The sequence below is a fragment of the Cnephaeus nilssonii genome, assembly GCF_951640355.1.
Source record: "Cnephaeus nilssonii genome assembly, chromosome: 11".
Taxonomy (NCBI): Eukaryota; Metazoa; Chordata; class Mammalia; order Chiroptera; family Vespertilionidae; genus Cnephaeus; species Cnephaeus nilssonii.
The window spans coordinates 6,393,896-6,421,638 of NC_137082.1; the positions used below are offsets into that span (position 1 = coordinate 6,393,896).

The 27,743-nt window shown below is 51.6% G+C and overlaps 1 protein-coding gene across 1 annotated transcript in view; it reads left to right on the top strand.

Annotated features, from left to right (window-relative positions):
• Window positions 1-306: 306 nt before the first annotated feature.
• The window catches only part of BMP7 (bone morphogenetic protein 7), a 77,047-nt gene continuing 49,610 nt past the window's right edge, over window positions 307-27,743 (top strand). Inside the window, exon 1 of the mRNA XM_079784387.1 lies at window positions 307-1,255. Coding sequence (XP_079640513.1) covers window positions 838-1,255 — 418 coding nt within the window. The 5' untranslated portion in view covers window positions 307-837. The remainder of the gene's footprint in view (window positions 1,256-27,743) is intronic.

Sequence of the window (27,743 nt, forward strand, 5' to 3'; positions counted from 1 at the left end):
AGTGCACCATCCACACTCCCCCAGCTTCTTCCACCACGGTCTGAATCCCACGGGTCCCGCTCAGACTGCCAGTGCGGAGAGGGGAGGGCCAGCCTGGATTCTTTCCTCCGCACCCCCGTGGCGCCGGGCCCGGCGCTGGGCACCCCGGGGGCACTCAGTAAATATTTGTAGAGCGCTCCAGAAGGAATGAATGAACCCATTGGGCGCAGCTGGGGGGGAGGGCGGGGCCGAGGGCAGGTGGGAGGCCGCGGGCGCGGGAGGGGCCCCTGGAAGCCCGTCCTCCTCCTCCTCCTCCTTCTCTCAGGCCCCAGCGCGTACCACTCTGGGGCTCCCGAGGCGGCTTCTGGAGCGATCAAGGGCACGCAGGCCCTGGAGAGCGACCTGGGGCCCCTGCTCTCGGCGCTGGAGTTGGAAAGAGGGTGGTTCGCCACCGCCCGAGGGCTAGAGCGCGAGAGGAGCGGGAAAAGGAGCGCTCGCCCGCCGCCGCCTCGCCGCCTCCCCGGCGCTCGCTCACCCGGCTCCTAGGGTTGCTGGCTGCTCCTCCCACCCGTGCCCGCCTCCTTGCTTGCTCCTCGCTCGAGCCGGTTTCCAAGCCGTTCGGTGCGCCCGGGCGAGTGCGGGGCGAGGGGCCCCAGGGCCAGCACCGAGCCGGGGGAGGGGATCCGGGCAGAGAACAGGGGGGCGGGGAGGGGCCATGTCCGGCGCGGGCGCCGCGGGACCCGTCTGCTGCAAGTGACCGAGCGGCGTGGACCGCCGCCTGCTCCCCTCCGCCACCTGGGGCGGCGCGGGCCCCGGTGCCGGGTGCCCGGAGCCCCGGTCGCGCGTAGAGCCGGCGCGATGCACGTGCGCTCGCTGCGCGCCGCGGCGCCTCACAGCTTCGTGGCGCTCTGGGCGCCCCTGTTCTTGCTGCGCTCCGCCCTGGCCGACTTCAGCCTGGACAACGAGGTGCACTCCAGCTTCATCCACCGGAGCCTCCGCAGCCAGGAGCGGCGGGAGATGCAGCGCGAGATCCTCTCCATCTTGGGCTTGCCCCATCGCCCGCGCCCCCACCTCCAGGGCAAGCACAACTCGGCGCCCATGTTCATGCTGGACCTATACAATGCCATGGCGGTGGAGGAGGGCGGCGGGCCCGACGGCCAGGGCTTCTCCTATCCCTACAAGGCGGTCTTCAGCACACAGGGTCCCCCTCTAGCCAGCCTGCAAGATAGCCACTTCCTCACCGACGCCGACATGGTCATGAGCTTCGTCAACCTAGGTGAGTGCGAGCAGGCCGGTCAGAAGGCGTTTTGGAACTGGGAGGAGAGGGGGGTCACTTCTTACATCCACCCCACCCACCTTTCCACTCTGGCCTTTTGCAAATCGCAGTTCCTGGCCAAGATTCTCCTACCCCAGGGTCCTTGTGGACCCCGCGCTGTGCGCGCCAGGTATGGCGAGCCAGGCTCTTTTGGCCTGTGGGAGTTTTGGGGGAGAGAAGGACTGGTCCGAAGGCCCCTTCGGGTTAAGTTGGCGGCGGTACCTCTGGGGCTGGAGGCGCCAGGCGGGCCGCGGCGCAGTTCAAAGCGCGGAGCTCGGTCATGTGAGCTGTGCCGGGCCGGCGCGTCCCGCGCTACCTGGATTTAAAGGGCCCTGCTCGGCGAAGCTGCCTTCCCGCCCTCTCCGGGCCCCTCTCAGTCCTGCCTGGCCCTGGCATCGTGGGCGTCGCGCCCCCTTCCTCGCCTTGGCAAGTCCTACCCTACCTGTCGGCTCGCGGCGCGCCCGCCCTAGCACGCTGCGCGCCCTGAGCGCCCGGGGCCCTTCTCCTGGCCGCCAGGCGCTCCCTCGCTTTCAGTTCTCCTGGCTGGAGCTGGGGAAGAAACGTTGCCATTGCGAGCTTTCTATTTTAAATATTTAATGATAGGTCCCGGGAGGGCAGAATCCATTTTCAGCGTTTATCACATGTGGCGTGCAAACCACGGCTTTTGGCGATTGGATGGCGCGGGATCTCTGAGCAGACGCTGCCCCGGGCGGCTGGGGGACCCGGCTCCGGACTGGAGCCGCGACGGCCCCGGAGACCCGAGGCTGGAGCTGAGGCTGCGGCGGGGCGCCGCCTCCTCCATCTGTGCACGCACACTCCCCAGACTTGCTCAAACTAACCCCCGGCAGCGCTCTGTAGGGCTGATGATCAAATATTTGGTTTCCGAGATAACACGCCCCGAGAGCGCTGTTTCCTGAGCCGCTTTCATTCTACATGTGTAACTTGCTGCGAAAATCCGAACCGAGTCAAGACAGCAAACTCACGCCCAGGGGCGCTGTGTCAACATGGAAATAATGATACTCAAGCCCCCCGCCGGGCACTGGGGGCGTGGATGGAGGGCTGGGGAAGCCCGGTTCAACCTTAATGCTTCCCCCTTTAGATAAGGTCCCCGGGGTTCCCGGAATACCATTGTCTGTCCTTAATAATAGCCAAAGTCAAATAGTGAAACGAGTCTCAGCGAGCAAGGGGTGGGGGGTTTAGATGCCAAAATAATTTCAAGAAAGTTTAAATTATATTAAGCAGCCTGTTAGAAGGAGGCAGCTCCATATGTCCTAATTTAAGACAATCTCCAAGATGTATGAGGTGGAAAAAAGCAAGGTGCAGATCAGTGGGGTTACATAAGGTGCTTGTATATCATCCCTTCCCACTGGAAGAAGACGCCAGGAACTGGAAATAGATTTTACTGGGGCGGTGGGGTGGGGGTGGGGGCGGTGGGGTGGGAGGACTGGGGCTGGGGCTGGGGCTTAGGGAGTATAAACTGAGGTTTGATCTTTCATTGTCTGCACTTGTGTCTGTGTGATTTTTTAAAATGTGTATGTATGACCTATACCAGAAACTAAAGAAGAAATTTCAAATACAAGTAAATAAGTAAAATAAAGCAGAGGCGTGTAGCTGTTCTGAAGTTGGGGTAATCAAGCCCCTTGCTCTGGCTGGGATTTATGGCATCCCCTTCTGTGTTCTCTTGGGTACCCGTGACTCCCAGTGAATGCAGCAGGTCCCAGCGGCTGCCTTCAGAGCCTGGCTGGGGTCATTAAAAAGGTATTTGTAAGCCCTAGCTTTGCAAATCCATGCAAAAAGTACCCAGTAGCAGGGCCATGGGCACCCCACCCCCCTCATTGGAGAAGGACTAGGTTGCCAACTGGGTGCCCCTGGGGATCTTGGGGCAGGGCTGTTCGCTCCCCTTGATGGTGGGAGCAAGCTGGAGCTTGTTTGGGAAGGCCAGGACTGGGTGGTTTTCCTCCTCTGGTTGTACACACACCTTTCAACCCCCTTAGTCCCATTTCTTTCATCTTGAAAGGACAAAGACCGGCTTGTCTGAGCCTCTTAATCAGCCGGGCTGGCTTTGGGTTTTGTGGGGCAGTCCTGACTTTCTCAGGTTTTGCTTTCTGGAACATCACTCCAAATTAGATGGCAGAGTAGCTTTTTAACAGGGCGCACTGACCTTGTTTTCTTTCTCTCTGTGTCCCTAAAACTTGAGGAAATTAGTTGGGTGAAGACCCGACTGCAGTTTGGCAAGACTCTTCCGTCGATGCTTCTAAGGTTGACCTATTTCTGCTCTGCACAGGAATAAACTGCCTGTCCCTTCCATTCTGTTGTGGTCCTGGAATTCCTCCCCAGGAGCCGCTTGGGGGTGGAAGTGGGGTTGGGGGCGGCGGGGGGAAGGGTGGGGGGGTGGTCCACGTAGGAAACGTGCCTGGAAGCTGAGTTTGCTGAGAAAGCACATGATTTCCCTTGGATTGCAAATCATATTGATTGGTAACCTACAACGTTTTCTAAAGATGTGTTTAGTCTCACACTTCACCTACGAGTGAGAAAATGTCGCTTATCCATATCACACCATTGCTGGTGACCATGCAGGGAACCTGGGGGGCTTGAGAGGCCATTGGTGGAGATCGTGGGGGGAGGCTGACGCTTCGCAGCCCTCCTCCCTGCACTGATCCCTCGCCGTCCTGCAGGGCCGAGACCTCTGCCTGGATTCTGAAGGCTTTTGCAGACCTGGTGCGTTTGTTCTTCCTTCTCTCTGTAGCCAAACTGGGTTTTGTTCCTATAAGTCCTCGGAATTCAAGCTCTTTGCCAGGCTGATTGGGATCTAAACTAAAGAGGGAACCAGAGGAGAATTTATGACAAAACCAGGTGCTAAGAATGAGGACTTCAGACCGAACCTCATGACAAAGACCAGCCTGAACAATAAAGCCCAGTGCGATGCTGGTTGAGCCGCGGGACTGAGACTCCCATCTTCCCAACCTGGGCCCCTTAAGTTCAAAGGCGAGATTTGTAAACTGGTTTGGATTAACAAGCCCCCAGCCCCTCTGTGTAGACTTAATTTTTGGAATTCAAAACAGGCTACCCTCTCTTAAATAGTCCCCAGGCAATGTGAACTCTGTAGACGAATCCCCAGATACCTTGGCCCCTCCCCCCAGCCCCATTCTTTCTTTGTAGAAATTCAGCAGCTTCTTCTGGAAACTTCTAAAGAAGCCGGCTGGCATGAGGGGTGTGCAATGCATGTTTATCTCTGGTTCCAGCCTGTGAAGCAACCAACTTCGTTTAATCTTTGAAGCTAAGTTAAAAAAAAAAAAAAGAGAGAGAGAGAGAAAGTTGGAAACCTATCATTATTGGACCCCATGTATAAAAGTGGCTTTTGTGAATGCAGCTGAAGAGCAGCAAGAGGCCTTGCTGTTTGACTTTTCCTTTGTACCATCTGGCTATCCTTTTTGTTGACAAGTGTTTGGCATTAAGATCTCTCCTTTTGCCCCTTAAGAACAGGCCCTACCACTGTAGAGTATTAGAGAAAGATTCTGTTACAGTTTGAAACTTTCCTTCAGGGAGAACTGCGGGAAGGGAGCCGGCTGCAGGCTGTGCAGCTGTAACCTGGCTTGTGTTAAGATTTGGAAGGGGCTGTTCCACATTCCAGCACTCGGAGCGCCGGCCCTCGCTGGGAAGCAGCCAGAGGTTAATATAGATGTCACCCAGGCTTTCCCTTCCTTCCTTCTTTCTTTCTGCAGAGTCTTCACTCGAGGAGTGCACCAACAGCTGTGTTTTTAGTAACCCTTTCAAAATCACTTCTTTTAAACCTCATTTTCCTGCTTCTATAAATCAAAGATCGTTTCCCCCCCCTCCCTTCTCCCTAGGATATATGTGACCCAGATTTGAACTTTTTTGATCTTTGTATTTCTCTTCTGGAACCGAAGCAGGTTAAGGCAGAGCCCTGGATGCCAGCTTGGGTGGCTATTTTTAGTTTTTATCCCGGGCTTGTCATTCGGTTGGGGAGTGGCCCCAGATACAAACGGATTGCAGGGCTTCCCAGGGACCAGGATCTGAGTGCGTGGAGAGGAGAAACTGCCCTGGGATGCAGCTCCAGCTCGGGGCCTTCTGTCGGGGAGCAGGCGCTCAGCCTCCGCTGAGATAAACACAGCTGGCGCTCGGGCCCTGACCACCGGAATGCCTGCGATGTGAGCGCGCATCACATGGCCGTGAACTCAGAGACAAGTGATGACTTCATCCCAGGGAGAGTCCATCTGAGTTGATTGATCACCCCCATTACTTTAATTTTTCCCCCTATTGGGTAAGGTCATGTTTGGCCCATGGCAAGAATCAGCGTGTCCTAACACTCCCCCAGCCCCCACCCTTCCCCAGCCTGCCCATCCGTTTCACCAGCTGAATATTTTGAATGGAGAGTCCTTTGCACCAAATGTCTGGCCACGTTCATTTTTTCACAGTCACTCTTCAGACCTGGCTGGGGGCTGTGTTTTTGGCAAGTCGCCGCCACGCTTCGTCTTAATGCGTTCTGGCAGTGTCGCTGGGGTTAGGGCACAGGCAGGGATGTGTGGGACCTGTCATGTATTGTCAGAAGGAATGTGAGGATTAGCCTTTAAAGTGTGGTGGTGGGAGAGCCCTGCAGCTGTGTACACTTATTATAAAAGATTTAAGTCCCACTGGTAAAATCAATATATTGAATTGCATGACCCTCTGCTTTTAATTAGTTTAAACCAAACGTGCCGGTGTCATTTGCCTCCTCTCGCCTTCATGGGGTGAGGAAATACCAATATTTACATAGAAACTGTTAATGTGTGGTGAAAATGATAACACATTGAGCTTTACACACCCAAATTGCCTCGACTTGATGGATCCCAGATCAACACGGAGTTGTGGGGTGATGTCACCAGGGCCAGGCCAGGGAGCAGGGCGGTGGGTGACATCAGTAACGGCGGCTTCGAGCCTGGATGCCGGATGCAGGTGGGTATGGCTGCGGGTGCAGCGCCCGAGGATGCTAGTCTTTCAAGAAACGAGCCGACTCTTTCATTGTCAGCCAGACATGCTGAGATTCACTCACGCCGTATCTAAAATCTTTTCCCTGAAGCGTTCTTGCAAAATTGGGAAGCGGGCCCTCGCCTCTCCGGTTGTTTTGCATCCGTCCTCCCAGCACGCCGGGTCCTTTGCACGGGCAGCTCACGGCACAGCACTTCGTTTACACGGAGCTTCACATGCTCTGCTTCCCAGCTGCAGGAACAGGTTATCGGAAGGGTTCCCGCACTGCACGCCCTCCCACGCCCGACTGCGGGGGTTACGTGAACCGCCCAGTACGAGCCGTGTGCTCAGCTGCAAAATTCCAGGTTTTGCAGCAAATGGCATTTGACAAATAATATCTGACAAATGCGTGATTTGGTATTTCTTAATATGGAACAGATATTCCATAGCTAACCTTCACCAGTGAAAAGCTGCGCGGACGGACCCCATGGCAAAGGGCAGTGCGGATGAATACCAGGGCCGCCGCTGCGTGCTCTCCCCCCACCCCCACCCCCGACGCGGAGTGTTTATGATTGGGGGGGACAGGAGGAGCGCAGGGCGTTTGACACTTACTTATGGGAAACCCCGAGGAGCACGTGCGATGCCGTCCTTTCAACATTTGCGTTGGGAGGCATTGTGGGGAGCCGCGCAAAGCCTTTGCTGATCCGCGTGGAGTGGATTGAATTAATGACAACTCGGAGAGCACCAGTTTTAGGGTAATTGCTTTATTGTTTTGGAGCCAGGGTGCTTATAATCCGGTTCCTGTACAAACATGTTTAACGTGTGTTAATGCATTTCCAAACCAGAGCCTCTCAGCACAACCCTGCTTTTCATTAATTGATGTCGGTAGCATGGTACAGTATTTCAAAGGGCTGGCCAAGTATAAACTGTGTTTCCAATTTCCTTCCTTTCCTGTGTTTGGAATGCCAATGTGAATTTGTTCCCAGGCCGGAGCGGGGCTGCCAACTGCGGCTTTCTAAAGGGCTTCACAGTGAAGGCTCCCAGCCCGTGCTGATGCTGGGGCTGCCTGGCCAAGTTTCCTGACACTTTGCAGCTAATGCTGTATGATATATGGAGTGGGGGCTGGGGGGCTTGACTGCCGTGTAACGGAAGTTCTCGGTGACAGCAGAGGGTGTGACTTGGCAAGGGAGAGCGGCACGGCATCCACAGTGATTCTCTTTAGACACAGCTTAAACCCACGTGTCTGTTTCCACTAGGGTCGCATGTTGCCTGTGTGACCTTGAGCAAGTGACTTACCATCTCTGAGTTTGGTTCCTTGTTTTTTGTTGTTGTTTTTTTTGTTAATCCTCACCCGAGGATATTTTTCCATTGACTTTTAGAGGGAGTGGAAGGGAGAGGGAGAGACACACAGAGAGAAACGTCGATGTGAGAGAGACACATCGATTGGTTGCCTCGTGCAGGCGCCCTGACCAGGGCTGGGGATGGAGCCTGCAACGAGGTATGTGTGCCCTTGACCAGAATGGAACCCGGGACCCTTCAATCCACAGGTCGACGCTCTATCCATTGAGCCAACCGGCTAGGGCCAAATTTCACTTTACTTAATCTTATAATAAATACTGAGGTCAAGCCACCCATGTTATCTTAAAGATGTCAAGAGAATGGCCCCAAATGAGGGCACGTTTCCCTCCTCTTTCAGAGCCCAGTGAGATTTGAATGAGCACACCAAACTTATATGAGGATAAGGCGAAGGTAATGCTAACTCTTTCTCTCGATTTTAGCATCTATGGCTATTTAAAATTTTTACTACTTGGGAAACTGAAACTTGAGTGAGTGCTGACTGTAAAGGAACTCTTTGTACTGTCTTGCAACTTTTCTCTAAATCAAAAATTATTCCAAAATAAAAAGCTTTAATTTCAAAAAACCACATTACTGAAGTATTTCTTCCCACCCCGCTCTGGAAAATGGTCAAAGTACAAATTGTCTTTTCCTTCCAGGGAGCGACAAGCCCAAAGCATTCATTAACAGAGCGGCACAGCTTCCCCACTTTTTATGGGAGCAGGTGCAAGGCCGCCCCTCCCCCAGCGGCGGTCAGGCCGCCACAGCCCTGTGGGTTCAGTGCCTTTAGAAGCCTCTGGAGACCGGAGGGTGCCGAGCCCTCCTCCTCCTCCGGGGCCCGAGACGAGGGGTGGCCTTCCTCTCTCAGGGCTCCCCACAAATTCCCGCCAGCTCCTTCTATACTGCTGGAAAAACCTGACTTAGTGAGTATTAGGTTTCCCTGCATCTTTGAGGTCACGTGTTACTCTTTCACATCTTTATCTCCCCAGAGTAGCTTTCAAGTTTCCGTCTTTTGTTGTCAGGCTTAATTACATGTGGCTGTGAATAAAGAATTGCACCGTTTCCAGAATCGAGGGCTTGCATGTTTTTAAGCATTGGCGTTAGGCCTGTACTGTCTTGTAACACCAGCCTCTGCCTTGCTTTCATGTAGTTAAAAAAAAAAAATCTAAGCATGTAGCATGACAGGCAGCCTCCGATGGCCCTTTAATGGTCCCCATGCTCATCTGCCCGGCAATTTAACACACACACACAAAGGCAGGCGAGTTACTCTGTGGTTTCCATGACTTGTGTTTTGGCCTCTGATAAAGGACTTTTTTCTTGACTGTTTTTACAGACATTGTTACTCGCCTGCCCTAGCACTGCCTCGCAGGATTCTCATGGAGAGGAGAGGCCCAAACAGTGGCTGCGTGTGTATGTGAATGAGGTGAAAATGTTCTAAGAAACATTTGCTAAATATTTTTAACTTTGCATCCCCACTAATACATTTTTTAAAATATAATTTACTTTTTAAAAAATTTTTATTGATTGTAGAGCGTGAGAGGAAGGGAGGGAGAGAGAGAGAGAGAGAGGGAGAGAGAGAGAGAGAGAGAGAGAGAGAGAGAGAGACATTGATCTGTTGTTACACTTATTCATGCATTTATTGGTTGATTCTTGTATGTGTCCTGACTGGGGATTGAACCCACAACCTTGGCTTATCTGGACGATATTCTAATCAACTGAGTTACCCGGCCAGGGCCCCACTAATAAATTTTTGAGTACATACCCTAAACAGGAATAAATCATGTAACTATTGGTTTAGGATAGTTTGTACTATATACAACAAAGATTGAAACAGAAATTTAACTAGAAGGCACTAAAAATAAAAACAATCCAAAATTATTTTTTAATTGAATTTATTGGGGTGACACTGTTTAACAAAATTATACATAATTCTACAACACATCATGTATGCACTGTAATTGTGTGTTCACCGCCCAAGTCAAATCTCCATCCATCACCATTTTTCCCCCTCCCACCCAGCAATCTAAAATTCTCAAGTTACCTAATATACATTTTAACTAATCATTAACACAAGTATTTTAATTTTGGTTAATGAGACAAATTTAACTAATTTTGCTATCACTAAAATTTTCAATGTGATGTAATTTGATCTTCATGGTTCAGCAGTTTGGGATCAGTGAGCTAAAGGTCTGGCCCTTAAGTTTTGATCATTTTAGTCCTTCATTTGTCTAGTTGACATAAATGGATGTATTCTGTCCTAGCAAAACCCCACAATCTCAGGAGTTTAAAACTCAGTAGGTTTGTTGGATGTATTCTGTCCTAGCAAAACCCCACAATCTCAGGAGTTTAAAACTCAGTAGGTTTGTTGTTCTCTTAAAATATAATTTACTTTTTAAAAAATTTAAGTTATGGCTCCAAGCTTCCCAGGTTGATGGAGCTGCCACCCTTTGAATGTCACTATACGGTGCCAGAGGAAAAAGATTATGTGCGTTGTGCCTGGGGTTTTCAAATCTCCACCAGGAAGTGACCCAACACTTGTGCTCTCATTTCATTGGTCAGAGCTAGTCACCTGGTCAAACCTGACCCAAGGTGGGTAGGAGGTTACAATTCCACCCCTGGCTTGGGACGGGGAGCACCAGAAAGAACTTGGGAAATGGCACTAGTGACCACCCCACCATCACAGGTGAAGGCTGGATGAAGAGGTGGACATGGAACAAGGGAGCCGTTGGCTGCGTTACTGAAAGAAGATCCTTATCTTTAATCTCATCCTCCAGTTATGCAGATTGTTGTTGAGGCTCAGCTAGTACATTTCCCTCTTCCCTGATGTCCATCAGTTCTTGAAATCTACTTAGTTGTAATTGTATCTTGATAGATCCCGTATCTCGATAGATCCCTCTTGCCCTCCCAAGTGCTCGCACCCCATTTTGGAGACCAGTGTTTGTAGAAGCTCCCGCGTCACTGAGGTATTCACGTGGTTCAGCAAGAATAACCACTTCTCTCCAGTCCCACTTGTAAAATGACTCACCTCTTTAGGATTTGTCTTTCAGTAAAAGCAAGCTTTAGTTATAGTTTGCGGGGTTCACTACCCAGAGAATTACGGAGCCTGACTCTGGTCGGGGCCGGAGAGGTGCTGGGCCTGGCTGGCGCGTGTGCGGCCCAAGTCTCGCCCTGAATGGGAGAGCTGCGCTTCTTCCTGGCCTCAGAGGCGCTTCCTGGTCCAGGCAGGACCCTGCATGGCTGAAGCTGGAGACTGGATTCAGAGACTCCTTCGTTATCTAAGTGCATCGTGGGAAAGTCCCAGTGGAAAAGGGGGAGGGTTGAGTTGAGGCCTTTCTGTAGTAGTAACGGTGGGGTCGGCATTTGAACCCAGCTCTTGCTGAAAGAAGAAAGGCATCGCGCTTGCTCCTGGCCCTGTGGGGGTATGCGGATGGGGTAGGGGCCACAAGAGAGTAGTCATGAGACCCAAACAGACGCTGAGCCCTTGATCTCAACTTCGTGGTTTGGAGCTCTGAAGAGTAAGGTAGAGATGAGCAGGTCAGACCTTTCCGCTTCATTATCCACCTGCTTATGATAACCGCCCTCTCCTCGGTCTCTAGGGCTTAAACATCACCGTCCGGGCAGAGGGCCCCGAGTGCCATGTACTGGGGCTCCTACACGGGGAAATCCCAGAGGCAGCCAGAGATGGATATTTAACAGCAATTCCTCAAGATACTGCCACCTGCACCAGAATAAATATTGCATATTGTTTGTAATAGCACAAAATCACCAACAGTCAGGGGACTGGAGAAATAAATTTGTAATACATTCACTTCTCCATTTGTAATAAACCAGGATGGAATGTGAGGACTTTTTAAAAAAATGTATTAACATAGACTCCAACAGAATGTCCAGGGAGAAAGCAATTTGCAGAAGGATGTTTAGGGTCTGAACACACGCACACAAGGGCCCCAAATAATACTGGGTATGGTTTGTGGGTTCATACACATGCACCCATGGAAACGTGGGCAGCAGGACTCACCCCAGCTGCCTCCAGGAGGCAGGAAAGGGATGGGGTTGGGGAGACATTTGAAATAAACTCCGACTGTTCCTGTCAAGTTTTCTCTAACAACAAGAAACCATTGGGAAGTGCAGGGTAGGATCCTGGACAAGAACATCAGTGGAAAGCTGGGGCAATCCGAAAAAAATCTAGAGCTTGGTTAATAGTGACGCGCCCATGTTAATATCTTCGCTTTGGCAAGTCTCCCCAGGGTACATTGGGGAGAACATGGCGAGAGAGAACTCTGTACTATCTTTGCGTTTTTCTGTAAATCTAAAGTTATTCTAAAATCAGGTTTATTTAGAAGAAAGAAAAAAGCACCCACGCTATGAACTTTTGTTCATTCTTAGTTGTGGGTGCCTGATGTTTGTTAGTGTGTTCTCTGCGTTCTTTGTGATACATTTTCCCACATCCCAACGAACTAGAACACCCTCCTGCTGAGGGGAGGTGGCTGTCGGTGGTGCCCTGTTTCTGAGCTGGGAACCCAGAGCCGGTCCTAGAGTGTGTTCGGGGTGCCGTACCCCAAAGGCCAGTCACATATCGGTGCACAGCCCACCGACATGCCGGGGCCGCAGCCAGCCAGCCACTCGGCAGCGCCCGGAGACCTTTAAAACCCCATCTCTGTTCCGAAGAAGCCCAGGATAAAGCAGTCATTGGTTTATGAGCGTGAGAGAGGGGGCCAGGGGGTCGTTTTAGGCCTTTCAGTTTTTCCTCTTGGTCCTGGACTTCGTAAACTGCCCCCCACCATCTTCCCCCTTCTCAGGTTCCATTTTCTGCCGGATTTGCCCTAACATTTGTTGAGAGAGAGGCCCTTAAAAATGGCAGTGGGGCCTCCAAACCTTCCCGGGCTAGTAAATGTTTATAGGGTGGAGGCTCCGGCTGGTCATTTCCTTTAGGAGGAAACAATAAATGAAGCTACTTGCGTATACCTACTCAAACCCTGAGCACCTCGTTGTCTTAATATATTGGGGGGAGGGGACCGAGAGGTCTCTGGGTGTCTTGTGACTCACACCCTAGGAGCTTGCAGTGCCCCTTTTAGGGGGGTTAGCTCAGGGGTTCCCAGCCTCTGACGCTCAGCCAGTCAGTTCTCTGCTGTGGGCCTTGCTGTGTATTCGGGGACGGTAAGCCGCATGCTGGCCTCTGCCCACCCTCCCTCAAGCTGTGGCCGCCACAGTGTTGCCAGACAGGGCCAAATGTCCCCCTAGGCGCCCGGTCCCCCCCGCACCTCCTCGTGGAAACCACTGGTTTAGGGTAACTTCTCTCCAACTTGGAAACTGATTTGAGAGCCTTTGCTCAGACCCACTGGCCCATGGCGGCGAGTGGGGAAAGCAGCCTTTCTAGACGGAGGGGCTGGTTTCCGGCTGAGAGGAAGCGAGATTGCAATCAAAACGTGAGCCCTCCCCTGGGAACAGCGCTCTGCCTGCCTTGGAAACTCCCTGGAGACAAAGATGGAGGCAAATCTAAAGGTCGGCTTCATCTCCTGGGAATCAAAGCATTTCTACAGCGCCTTTCGCCCCATGACGCCAAAGACTACCAAACACACCCTGAAAACTGGGCCCTCTTTTTTATCCTCCCCCAGCTTTCCTCAGGAGGAAATAGAGCAAAAATCCCGCTCTTCCTTGCTCCCCTCTCTGGGCAGGTAACTTTTGGGGCGAAGCGGGGAGGGTGGGCAGGGAAGCTGCTGAGAGCCGGGGAGCCCAGGCCGGTGCAGCCTGCTGTCTGTTTCTGTGCAGCCTGTGAGTGAGAAGGGTTTTTACATTCTTTAAAGGATGGTAGATAATCAAAAGAAATCTATTTAATAACGTGAAAGTGAGATGGAATTCCAATTCCGGTGACTGTAAAGCTTTATGGGACCCCCGCATCGTTTGTGTAGTCTCTGGGCACTTCCACGCGGCAAGGACGGGGGAGTTGTTCCAAAGGCCAGACTATTCGGTGTGTGGCCCAGTGTCGAGGTTGGCCGACCCCCGCTTTCGGTGGTCTGTGCCCTCCACCTGGGGAAGGGGGCTTTGCCCCTCTGCAGTGACACACACATGCCCTCTGTCCTGAATGGCCACAGAAGCTTCCAGTCTGAGGAAACTGATTTGAACAGAAACCTCCTCTGAGACATCTCTGCGCCTGTAACGTGGGGCGTGTGCTATGAATCCCCGTAGAGGCCATGGAGCACGTTGCACGGCTGGCTCTTCCTCAGCTGGCTTCGTCCCAGCAGCCCCCACCCGTGTTGTGTTTGCAAAACATTCTCCTGAAACGTGTCAGGTGGTAGTTAAGACTGGCTCGGGTCAGACCATGTGAGTCTAAATCCCACCTCTGCTACTTGTCAGCTTCATGACCCGGGCAGGTTAGTGAGCTCTGGGTGCCCTTTCCTCCGCCGGTTCATTTCGGTGCCCGCCTCCTGGGCTTCTGGGAGGGTCCCCTGTGCAGAGGCAGGAGGAGAGCTGGGCACAGTGCCCGCAGGGCGTCAGGCTGCTGGCAGAGACACTGTCACTTGCCAGGCCCAAACGTGGGCCATGGAAGCTGGCCTCCCCATGTGGGTCCCAAATGCAGCTGTTGGCATCCTGGGGTGGGGGGTGGGATGCGCTGCCCGCTTACTCCGGGACCAGAGCAGGGATTTGGGTCAGGCTGATACCCCTGCTGAAGTGGGAAGCCCGGCTATGTTGACTGGGCTCGAGACAAAGCAGGTTTTCTTATTATGAATCCTGCCCTTCTAGAATGCTGCCTCATGCTGCTGAGCATCCGCGTTCATCAACGCAGGGTTTAAGGAAACAGCTAACCATCAGGACCTCTGTGTGCCTGCCAGCTTAGAGCACAAACAACCCCGCAGATTCAGACACTTGACTGTGGGCTCGCCTAGTTTTAAAAGCAATCAATCCGTCAGTCACTGTGACTTGTTCTCTGTCTCTCTCTTTCCTGAACTCTGGTTGTCAGACTTCGTAGGGTGGCATTTCCGACGCCCCACCCCCTCTCACTGCTTTCATATGGACAACTGACATTTCTTCTTGTTAATCGAGGACCCATGCATGCCAGTCATTCATCAAATAGTGTAATTCCCACATTTGTTTTTATGTGTGAGGAAACCAAGACTCAGGGATGACATGTCACTGCCCAGTTTTGTGGACATCAGGTCTGGCTTTGAGTCCCAGGTCACTGGTGTGTGACCTCAGGCAAGTCACTGCAGGTACCTAAATGCTCTGGGCCTCGGTCGGTCAGCTCAGGCTGCCATAACAAAATACCCTCGCTGGGGTGGGCTAACCAACCGGTATCTATTTCTCATCGTTTTGGGGGCTGGAAGTCCAAGATCAGGGTCCCAGCAGCCAGTTCTATTTCTCTCCCTGGCTTGCAGACACCTTCTTGCATGTGTCCTCACATGGGAGAGGGGGGCTCTAACCTCCTTCTCTTCTTATAAGGGCACTAATTCCAACCTGGAGGGTCCACCCTCATGACCTCATCTCAACCCAGGAGTATCTCCCAAAGGCCTCATCTCCAAATGCTATCATGTTGGGGAGTCGGGCTTCAACACATGCATTTGTGGAGGACAGAAATGTCCCTTTAATGTGGAGTGGCTCAGGGCAGCTGGGATTAATGAGATAATGGTAGGGAGCTCTCGAAAATGGAAGCTCCCTTTGGGGCCCCACCTGGCTGCAGAGTCTTTTCTAGGCCCTTCTGTGATCATGACAATGACTCTCGCCTGATGTCCCGATAGTGCGCCAGTTGCAAACCATTAGGGATGGCCGTAGGCCCCTCTTCAATCCATTCTGGGCCTATGCATTTCCCTAAGTAGCTTTGCATAAAAAAGTTACGTTTATGTTATTTACTCAGCTCCTATGATAGATTTTGACAAGAGGCCTGGGCACTTGAAAAAAAAAGTGTGATGTGCAGTTGTCCCTTCCGTGGGGGTAGGACAGAAAATGGGGACAGTGAAAATTACCTTTGGTATCCCTGAGGATGCTGTCATGTTGGGCATAGACACTTTCTGTCTCTGATGGTAAGTCCTTGTTGCTGGTTTTTCTTCCAGCATTGGGGCAGATTACCGCTTCTTCCATCGCATGTGAGATTAAATAATTGGCTTACATTTAGGGCCCATATTATACCCAAACATTTATCTTGAAGCACTAGCACCACCCTCAGGGACAGGAGATTCTGCTAGATATATACCTCCTAAAGCCTGCTCCCTGCTTCTGTGGAGAGGAATGATGCCTCATTTAGGACTTGTTCTCAGTCACAGAACACCTGCCTAAGCACTCAAAACGTGTCATTATCTCCCACAACAGCAAGTCTTCAGGGAGGTGATTCCAAGTTTGGGTTAGCAGCCCAGTGATATCATTCAGGTATCCATGATCTTTCCATCTTCCCTCCACCATGCTGAAATTCCTCACGCCTCTTACCTCCTGGTGGCAAGGTGGCTGCCGCAGCCCCAGACATCACTTCCTCATACAGTCTCACAGTTAAGGCAGGAGAAAGGGGGAGGGTCCAGTGACCTCTCCATGCTTGACTATCTCTTGGTTTCCTGGAAGTTCTTTAGAAGACTTCTCCTTAAGTCCCAAACTGGCTCATAAGACCAGGTGTTGCTGCAAGGAAAGATGGGAAGGTTTGAAACTGGCCTCTGGCCACGACAGTGGGAGGTGGGTGAGGGAAAGTGTGCTGGAAGTGGTTGCTGGGCAGCCACATTCAGACGGTACATTGCTCCTCTCTTTGTTGTTGTCCTCTACGTGTCTGCAGTTGGATTTATAGGAGTTATTGGCACATATGATTTGGCTCAACTATACGCCCAGATAAATAAGAGTCCCTATTCCAGTCTCCAAAGTGTCCAGAGAAGTGCCACTGTGAATACGTGTGGAGGTGGGTGGCGTGCCCTCTGCAGCCCACGTAGAGACTTTAGTTTCTCTTTAAGCTCACACCTGTAAGAAGTTACAACTTTAACCCTAACTTTGAAGCACTGGGCCTCCAGCCAAGGGCCAATTGTTTGCTGAAAACAAACCGTATTTTATCTATAGAACCCTCCTGATCGCCGTAGATAAGAGGCAGAAGTTCTTAGAAATGACCCGAGCAGGTCAGGAATCATTGTCCCCTGGGAGGAAGCCGAGCCTGGGGTGGGACTTGGTCTGAGTTCTGCTTGTGGGACAGGTGGCTCCTGTTTCTCGAGGGGTAGAGGATGAACAGATCAAGATACTCAAGGCATTTTAAGTATCTGTGTCATTGCTCGCCAAGGGTGGAGAGCTGCTTGGCGGAAGGGCCTCCCCTGGTCACGCCTTGGACGGTGCACTGACAGCTGGGAGAACTTTCCCAGTGCGTGGTCCTGGGCACGTGGGGTACCTAGGCCTGTTTGCAAGAGACACTGAAGTGGGAGCGTCTGCTTCTCCTTAGGCCCACTGGTTGGAAGAGATGCGGGGGGAAAGGGGGGCTGGGGGAGGGGAAAGAAGCTGTTCTCAGTGGTTGTTTCTGGGCAGTGTGAGTTTGGTGTGAACCAAAGTACATGTAACAGAATTCTTTGGCTGTGGGCAAAAGAAATATGTTCAAACTAGTTTAAGGAGGAAACACAAAAGGGAATCAACGCACCCCAAGCCTTGGGAAAGGACTCATCAGCAACTAGACGGTCCTTAGGGAATCCAGGTTATTCTCTCCACATCCCTCAGCTCTGTACTGACGGCTTCCCTCTTAGCTCTCGCTTCACTGGCTCCTCCGCTGCCCTGCCTGTTGGGAAGGTGGCCATCCACACTCACTTAGTTACCACTGTCTGGCTGGCCACAGACCTGCTTTCCCAGCTTCCCTAGCAGGTTGGGGTGACCACGGCTGCTGTTCCAACCAGTGAGACACGAGAGGGCGTCTGCTAGGGGTAGCATGGGGTGGGAGGAGGCTCTGAAAAATATTTTGCTTCCTGATGAGTGACAGCTGAGCAAACAGAACTCTCTATCCTTTCCCCCCTTTCCTGCCTTGACTGTGATTCTGTGATGTGTGGAGCCATGGCAGGCATCTTGGGACCATGAGGCAGCAAGCCTAAGGGTTAAATGTCAATGCGCAGACAATAGCAGAGCAAAAAGGTAGAAGAAAGTTGAATTTTTGATGACATGGTTGAGCTACTGCACCCAACTAGAGTTCCTGGAGAGAGACTCTTAGGCAGCTCAAATCACACGCTCACTCGTGAGTCAGCTGGGTCGAAGGTAGATCATGCTACATAAACAAGGTTGCTGGAAGTCAGCCTCCGGCCCCTGGTAGCTGGGTTGGGGGGCTATACCTACTATTCAATTATAGGTATGTTAGCCATTATAACGATAATTAAAAATAATTTCATGACAACCACTCTGGTGGGGGCTATTACTACCCCTCTATTTTATAGACCAGAAAACAGAGCACAGAGATGTGAGTAGCTAGGCCAGAGTAGCTGGCCAGAGAGTGTATTTGAATTTGGAGGTTTAGCTACTGATCCCTCCCTCTTAGACTTGATCCTGAACTGCTCCTCAGCGAAAATGGATTTGGAGCAGGTTAGTAAACAGCCTTCTAATGAGGGCAGCAGGAAGCCTCCTAAAGCTTTTCCAGCTACGTGCTTTAAGCACAACATCCCATTTCTTTGACTATCAGTGCCTCTGAAACCAAGATGTCTTAAAATTGATAAGGTGGTGGCATCTCTCCCCCAGAGAGATTGCACCTGCTATGAAAGAGGAGCTATGGCGACAAAGATGCCTTGGGTAGGACCGGACATGGAGAAAGCCAGCCACAATTCGTCGTTAATGAAACTGTTTATTAAAGCGCAATGTGTGTACCAGCCGTGCACGAGTCAGGAACGGTTGGGATTTCTGCAAAGTGGACACATCTGGGTAACCAGTGCCTGGATCAAGAAACAGAACATGACCAGCTCCCAGAACCCCCTGACCATCTCACGCAAGGGTGACCATCGTCCCGCCTTCTAGTGGCATGGATCAGTCTCGCCTGTTTTCAAACTTTATGTAAGTTTCTTTGTACAGGAATTCTCTTAAATCACTAATCACTTCCAATGATTCAGAAAGATGACCTCATTTAGAACCAGAAGTCTGCTTGCAACTCTACTGGTGACATTCAGCAGGGGACCCAGAATGTAATTTCAAAACAAATCTTTGGCCTGATCTCGGATTCTGCTTCCTCTACCAGAAGTAGGTTCGAAGGTCAACAGTGCAATTTTGAGGGTGTTTTGGTAGTTCGGCTTGGGAGTTTGAAGTGCAGGTTGTTAAAATGTGAACGTGAAATGAACGAGGCTCTTGAAGACTCTTACTTTGAAAGGGAGACAGGGGCCCGACATGAAGGAAACGCAGAACAGTCTCCTCCTTTGCTGCACCTGCACCGCCAAGGCCTAATGAGTTTAGGTTGATGGAACCCAGACCCCAGGAAGGATTATAAATTCTCATTTGATTTGATTTGCTTCTAAAGTACCTTAAACCAGCTGTGCCTGCCCAGCTGACCGAGGCTGCTCTGGCTGCTTTGGGGGAAGGTATGGGCAGACCCCCTCCTGTCCTCCTCACCCCCCGGCTGCTCCCAGGGCCCCATGAGTGCTAGCCTCTGTCTCCTTAAATCCTCACAATATCCCCATTGCCTGGGGCCTATTAATGCCCCATTTTATTGGGGTGGGAGGCTGAGCCTCCCAGAGGTGGGTTATCTTGTCCTGAGTCACTGGTGGTGATTGGCAGAGCCTGTGTTCAAACCCAGGCTGTAGGTCCCCCGTCCAACTCTGCCCCATCGTTACTGCTTCTGGAGCTGAGTGAGGCCAAGACGGAGTTTTGTCCTCCTGAGGGAGCCCGTAGGGTAGTTTCCAAAGTCTCTTCACTAAGGGACTTGAGAGCCTGCCCAGTGCCAGGCAAGGGAGTGTGGTGGATGGTGCGGTGGAGAACACAGCAACAATCGTCACCATCATTCTAGACCTTCGGTGTGCCAGCGCTCCAAGGGCCTTCTCGATGCTAGCATTCTCCGGGTGGGGTCCGGACTGAATTGGAAACGCCGGCAGACAACCCACCAAGGTCAGTCTTGTTATCCTCCTCCTCCCGTTTTACAGATGAGAGCAACTCGTTAGCACCATGGGCAGTCGAGTGGGGACCCACACCCCAGCCTGTGTTTGTGCCCTCGCTCAGGACTTACTCTCTTGGAGTTAAAACCTAGAAGACAGTTAATACACAGGTCAATGGCCCAATCAACAGCATAATGAGAGCGTTACGTTCTAGGAAGGAAATGAAAGGCACTGTGTCAGTCCAGAGAAGGGGCCACGGTGGCCTGTCCCAGAGCAAAGCCCCGCCCTGCGCTCCTGAACTTGGCGGGTCTGATGATTACCCAGCGTGATGTCATTCACCCGGTGGCAGGCTCCGACATGGCCCTGTGACTGAGCAGGGCGCCTCGTGCCTGTGTCACAGTCAGAACCCAGAGCCACGGAGCCGGCAGTGTCCATCCTGGGCCCAGTCTGAATGAGCTTCTCCTTTCTCTCTCTCTCTCGGAGGAAAAAGCTGCTGGTCGGTGTCTGAGAACATCTTCGAGAGGCTCGTTGGCAATAAGGCTTTTATGTCATCTTTATGTCCGTGCATTTCTTTATGTCAGTGCGTTGACGTTGTAGAGCGGGGCTGAAAGACAGAACTTTCTGTGATGCAGAAAGTGTTCCGTATCTGCTGTCCAGGAAGGGAGCCACTGGCCACATGCGGCCACTTCACTTTAAATTAATTACGCTGAAATAAGATGTAAATGTCGAGTTCCCAGCCACACCGGCCACATTTCAAGTGCTCAGTAGACACATGTGGTTAGTGGCTGCCATGGTGGACAGCACAGATGTAGGATTCAAATTTCGAAGTATTCGGTTGAACCATATGTAGGTCAAAATTGGTAGGATCTTGGCAACTTTATAGGGGACAGCCTAACAGAAGAGAAAGGGGACTTCAGACCAATTCAACCCATCCCTTTGTTATAGGAGGAAAAACTGAAGGCCAGTGAGCCTGTGGTCCCACCCCGCCAGCTGAGAGCCCAGATGGGGCCAAACCCAGGGCTTCGGACCCCGTGGAGGTTTGTCTGTGAGCTCAGGGATTCCCATCTCGGCGTGGCTGATGGCGGCGCTGTCCTATGCAGTGCAGGCGTTTAGCAGTGTCCCTGGCCTCTGCCCACAGCAGCCAGGAGCACACAGGAAATGAATCCAGGCATTGTAACCATGTCCCTGGTGGGAGAGGGGAGGAAAAATTGCCCCTGGTTGACAATTGCTAGTTTAGCTGAAAATAGTAACTAGTTTCATTCTTTTCCCTCATTTTCAATTAGCCAGGGATGGGATTGGGACCCAGAGATGCCTGGGGGCAGAGCTCCTCCCTCTGAGCAGATGGGGCGCCCATGGGTGAAGGGTGGCACCCTGAGTTCATGTCGGAAACATTGACATACACTTACAGCCCATTTTTCTTTTCAGCTCTGCGAGCGCCTGGGTCTTTTTAGGCAAACAACTGGCTTCAGCCCTGGAGATAATTAAACCCATCTTTCCTCCCTCTCCCCACCCCATCGCCTAAACCCTTTGGTCCGTTCAGTTCACAATGATAACATTGTTCGAGCAATACTGCACACATGTTGACACTGAAGTGTTTAATCTTGCGGTACAGTAATTCTCTCTGCCCCTCCCCCATCTGTGCGGCCTGCAAAGCGGAGCACAAAAAGCCCGGCTGCCAGAGGTCTTGCCTACGCACCTGCGTCGCAGGACGCAGCCCCCCGCATCTGACAAGGACGCGGTGTCTCTGAAGACCCTCTCCCTGGGACTCCAGGTGGTCTTGCTGGCAGCCCAAGCATTTGGTGGAAAGTTCGAGAGTTGAAGCGGCAGTTCAGGGGCCAGGGAGACAATGCCTCTTGTGTGCCCTCCGCCAGGCAGAGCCCTGCCCCCGATTTGGGGGGCTAGGGAGGTATGATGGGGAGGTGGGCTAATGCTACAAAATCTTCAAGCTGTCAGCCTCGCTCAAGAGTGACTCTGGCGTTGGGCCAGAGCAACATTTACAGACCAGAGAGGGGCCTGAGCGGGATGCAGTCTGCAGTCTCTGGGTCTGGTTTTTAAGGAGATTAAAGTTGTGACCACAGCCCTGGCCCGTGTGGCTCAGTTGGCTGGAGTGTTGTCCCATGCATCCAGGGCTGTGGGTTCGATTTCTGGTCAGGGCACATACCCAAGTTGGGGCTTCAGGCCTCAGTCGGGGCATGTGCAGGAGGTAGCTGATCAATGTTTCTCAGATTGATTTTTTTTTTTCTCTCTCTCTCCCCCTTCCTCTCTTTCTCAAATCAATAAAAACATATCCTCAGGTGAAGATTAAAAAAAGTGTTGTGACTATGTTGTGTGTGCCGAGAGTTTGGTATACTTCAGAGCTATCCTTATTTAATTGTCTTTATGGCTACAGGGTCAAGGTGGTTCCCGGTTTGAGGGAGAGTGTGGCCAAGTGCTGAAAACCATACAGGTATTCAGAGTAGCTGTATGGCCGTGGGCAAGTGACTTTACCTCTCTGAGTCTCAATGTTCTCATCTGTAAAATGGACGATGTGTGTGCTGCCTCCTAGCAGGGGTGTTGTGAGGATTAGATGAGATCGTGTGTGTGACCTGGGATAAGGCTTCCAGGCCCGGGGAAGGCTCCTGTCGTGGGGGCTGTCCACCTCTCACCCATTCGGATGGCTGCTATCGGAAGAAAACATGAGAGAATAACAAGCGTAGGTCAGGGTGTGGAGCCCGTGTGTGCTGTTGGTGGGAATATAAAACGAAGCAACCTCCATGGAAAGCAGTATGATAGTTCCTCAAAATACTAAAAATAGAATGACCACATAATCTAGCAATTCCCCTCTGGATCTATATCCAAAAGAATTAAAAGTAGGGGTTCAAAGAGATATTTGCACACCCATGTTCATAGCAGCGCTATTCACAGTAGCCAATAAGTGGAAGCCACCCATGGGTCCATGGGTCCATGGGTCCATGGCTGGCTGGCTGGCTGGACAAAGCATGGTCCATGCATACATGGAATAGTGTTCAGCTTTGGAAAGAAATTCTGACACAGGCTACAACCTGGGAGAACCTTGAAGACATTATGCTGAGTGAAATAAGTCAGCCGAAAAAGAACAAATATTGTGTGATTCCATATACATGAGGCACTTAGAGTAATCAAACCCATAGAGACAAAGTAGAATGGGGGTTCCCAGGGGCTGAGGGTGACGGGGAGTGGGGACTTGTTTAATGGGGACAGACTTTCAGTTTTGCAAGATTAAGAGTTCTGAATATTGGTTGCACCACACCGTGAATGTACGCAACACTACTGAACTGTACGCTTAAGAATGGTTAAGATAGTTGATTCTACATTATGTGGCTGCTACCTGGTTTGGGGGTTAGATAGGTAACTGCTGCGATCTAACTGGGCTTTTCATCAGCTTGTGTCCTATAGCAGGACAGCTGGGGGTCCCCCCACACCCACCATGGGGCGCTCCCGAAATACCTGTTGATGGAGTACACAGGGTGCAAGGAGACAGGAAATGTCTTGGCAGCATCTACCGGTCTAGACTGGTATGCGATGCTCCCTTCTCTGGGCTTGGGACCGGCGCCCTTCCTGCAGGAGCCGCTGTGCACACGGTGCGTCCGCGTCTGTCGTGGAGACATTTCCTCTGCGCGGAGCTATGTCTGCTCTGTCCCGAGAGCTCCTAGTTTATGGCGGGCCTCTGGCCGCCTTTCACACCCTTCATCTTGCCGCCTAAACCTGTGAGTGAGTGCAGAGCCATCATCAATTTCACATCCCAAAGCCTCGGGCCGAACATCACCTCCCGAGCAGCCTTGTGACATCAGCTCCTGTGAATTCCTGCGAGTGCCAGAACCTTCTGGATGAATCGTCTTCCTGTAGGAAAAAGGAAGGAGTCTGGGTGGGAAGAGTCAGAGTGAAGTGGGTTTAGGGGTCCTCAGCTGTCAAGGGTCCTTTAAAACTCGTGTCTAGCTTCTGGTTGTGCTGTGGGCTCCGGTGGCTCCCAGAGCTTCGTTCTCACTGAAGGGATTCAGGGTGTGCCCAGCCCCAGCCGGCCCCTCGGTCCAGTCTGAGCTCATGGAGACCAGGCTCCGAGTGAGGAGCGAGCGCTAACGCTGGACTTGCATTTCTTACCTGGAAAGCGTGCCTGTGCTCAGAATGCATTTGGTGCCATCTCATAGCTTCGCGGCGTCTTTGGGGGCAGACCACATGTCCGGAGGTTAACCAGTCCTTTTCTGAAAACCACACTGTTTTGGAAGGAGCTGCTGGGCGATGAAGTTGGTTATTTAACCATTTATCGACTCTCCCTCGCCCCGGCCAGAAGAGCGGCTCTGTGCTGGCCGTTCCCCTTCTACGCTTCAGGCCTCCCGTCCACAAGTGGCCGCACCTTGCTCTTCCGGTGTCTTCTGCCCGGAGGCCCCAGGAGGGCTACTGCCTGAGGCCTGTGAGCTGCCGTTGACCAATCCAGTGGCTGGACTCCCGGCCCTTTATGTCCGAATCTGGCCGCCATCCGGTCGTCTTACTTTGCCTGTACGCAGTCCTGCTCCTACCCCGGGCCAAGTTCTTCCGGTGGCGTGTTCTCTGCCTCCCCTGCAGCCCTCGAGGTCAGGCCATGGCTGTGCTTGTCCTTCTCATTGTGCACTTTTTTCCATAAAACTCGACCGTAAGCCCAGTTCCATAGCCCCAAACTTGAACTTTCTGGCCAGGGTTTCAGACCTCTCTCTTTTCAAGTGTTCAGTTTTTTACTTGGGCTGCTCACAGGTCACTCAAGTCTAACCTTCTGCAACTTCCCGTGTTTTCTTCCCTGCTACCTCCCCTGCAGAGCTGTTCCTGCAGTATTTACATCTACCGGTGGCGTTACTCCTACTAGGCATTCCAGCTAGCAGGGTGCGTCCCTTCTGTAGTCCTCGCCCTTCAAACGCTTGCGTCTGACCAGTGTTGACTTCTGTCCATCCCCCTAGCTTCATTTCCTGTCCATTCCATCTCTCGGTAGTCCGGAGCAGGGATGAAAAGTATGCCATTTTCTCGGGCAGCCAGGATTAGTAGTGGCTGCCTAAGTGCCAGGTGGAAGCAAAGAGTGCTGTGATTGTTTAGTGATGCCTATCTTGGGTGCAGGAAGGGAGAGAGGATATGCATGTTGGACATGCATCATCGCTAGACCAGACCCTCCTCTGAGCTCCCTGTCTCTGTTCTCACAGTATTGCCAGTCCTCTCGCTAAAATAGTTTTGATCAAGGCTCCATCCAGCACAACAATGAACCAAAGCATTCATGATTGAGGGGGTCAATGATTGACTCCTTAGCGTGGCATCCAAGAACCTTCTCAATGAGGAACTAACTTGCCTGTTTCTTGTTATTCCCAGCAGACTTCTTACCACTCAACATGCGCTGTCTCTCAGGCCTTCAAGCATGCTGTTCCCTCTGTCTGCCATGCCCTACTTGTTCTCTGGGGTTGGCCAACCTCAACTCTTCCTTAACTTCCTGAACATTCTTCCATTCCACACCTTTCCTGTGAAGAATTCCCACCTCCCTCATACCTAGACAAAGGCACCAGGATATACTAGAACAAACGAAAGCGAACGGTCTCTTCAGGATGATGTCTCCCTTGGCTCCATAGCCTGTTACCCCCACATTCTTGCCGTGGACTCAGCCCTCTGACCCAGCAATCCCGCTTCTTGGTGTTCACCCAGTAGAAATGTGTTCACCCAAAGGCGCGTGCACGAATGTCCATCACAGCACAGCTTGTAGTATCCCAAACTCGAAACTACCCAAATGCCCGTCACAAAATAAATTGAGGCCTTTTTGCACAACGGGGTCCCACACAGCAGTGGAAATGAACGGGCTACCACCCCAAGCAGCCACATGGGGCGATGGGGGCCGCGGGTGAGTGGAGGCAGCAGATGCAGGAGGGGGAGTGCCAAGCAGGCAAAGTGAGCGAGCCTGGTGCTGGGTGTTGGGGTGGCTGTCACCTCTGGGGAGGAGCGGCTGGGGTTGGGGAGGGGCCTTGTGGCGATGCCCTTGCTGCTGGTGATGAAATGCTGTGTCCTGTTCTGGGTGTGTTTACGTCCAGAACGTTCATCGAACTTCATGATCACTTCTGATTAGTGTGCTTCCCTGGATGTATATTATGAATATAATCGCTTCCTTATAGACCAGACGGGAATTATGCCAAGAATGATGTATTCAGTCCAATAGACTTACGGAGCCTTACTGACTGTCAGGCTGTGCTGGACACTGGGGGTTCAGGAGGGAGATAGTCATTGACCCTGTTCCTAGGGGTTTAGGGGTCATCGGGTACTTGGAAGTTATCCCAATCTAAATACAGCAGCTTTCGTGGCAAACGGTCACCCGGAGAGAACCACTGCCCTCCCATTTCCTGGCGTGAGAGTAACTGGGCTCATGCTTGCTTTGCTCAGAGCTGCCTTGGTTGCAAAGGCAGCGACCCAACTCCAGCTTAAAGGGGACTTGTTTGAAGGATGTCCACATAACTCACAGGTTGGAGAACTGGGGAGCAGGCTGGACTTGCATGTGGGACAGAGGTCATCCCTGAATGTCAGAGGGTCCTGAGAGCCGACACCCGGTGCTTGGCGTCCTGTCCCACCTGCCCGATGCTTTATTGACATCCTGCTACGCAGAATCTCCCCTCCCACGGCCAGCTTCAGGGTTATTGTTTCAGGCTTTTGTGAAAGGACTCTAGGATCTGCTTTGGGGACAGTCAGGAGGCTGGTTGCTGTCAGGATGGTGTTTTCTGGAATCTACTCTCTTTGGACTTACCGTTTGGTCTCAGGGATTTGAGCCCTTTTGATCTTTTCAGGATGAAAGTCTTTGTTAAAGCCTGTGAGCTCTCGTAGCCGGTGGGGGGCTGGAATGTAAAGGGCAGCAGGGGAAAGCTGGATTTCCAGGCTCTGCGTTTTCTTAGAAAGCCCAGTGATATACATAACGTTTCCTTTATGGGCACGGGAGATAGCAATGCCAGACACTGATGTTAAAGTGCAAGTCTTGGGTAATCACCTGTGGCTTAAAAAGCTGGTGTAAAGATGTGTTTTCTCCCCAAAAGTGCATACAGGCTCCCATCTAAACCTTAGTGGTGCCAATTAAATTGTCGATTCCAGGAAGAACTGGTGTGGAGTGATGCTATGGAGTGGTTCCCACATAAAGCCGAAACCTCGGGAAGGCGTGACTTGGTATTTGGGTTGGACGTTGAATTATTCGCTGCTCTTTTAAAAAATGACCATTCTTTCTTTGATAAATCACAACATTATTTCAGAACATACGACGTGGGTTTCAGGAAGAACAGAACGGCAACGTGGCTCATGCCTCTCATTGTCTTAAAATAATCAAAGAAGGAAATTCACCAGAAAGCCAAACCAAAGAACATGCACGAAGTTTACTTGGACGCTTTATTCCTTTGCCATTTTTAAAGAAGAAACTTTATAACCTTACTATCTTAACGGTCTGATACCTTCAGTGTCTTAACAGTTAGGATGCATTTAATCTTATATGTTAGAAAAGTGACATATACACCTGCTACAGTGAACTTCATATTTATGATTGATTATGTATCAATGTTTTCTTTCTTCGCTGGGTGTGTGGCTTTAGTAATTGTACCTGTGTCAATGTCATGCTTATTAAACGTGTCCGTATTGTTTGCTCTGTTGCACTTTTCCCCCAGATAAAGTTATCTTGGCTGAACTATGTAAATACCCGCACACGCACTGCGTCTTCTGCACTCACATTCTTCTCCCAGCTCACTGTGTAGAGGCTCTGTAACAACGGCCGGCACACATTGCCGGGCTCTGTTGTGAGTGCCGGCCCCATGGCCTCCCAACAGCGGTGTGAGAAAGGGTCATTATTATGACCCTGGAGGAAGGGGGCACACACAGAGGGTAATAAGCTGGCTTAGCCACGCAGCTGGCAAGGGGCACAGCTGAGATGGGAACGCAGGCCCCCTGGCTCCAGAGAATGTAAAGGTCAAGAGTGTGGATTTTGGAGTTCAGCCACTCACCTAACTTGTGACCTTGGGCAAATTACTTGACTCCCTGAGCCTCAGTTTCCTCATCTGTAAAATGGAGATCCATCCCGCCTCACGGGGTCCATCAGCTTGGCACAGGCTCCTCTGTGTGAGACCATCACAGAGCAAGTCTCGTAAACTGCTTTCTCTTGTCCACTT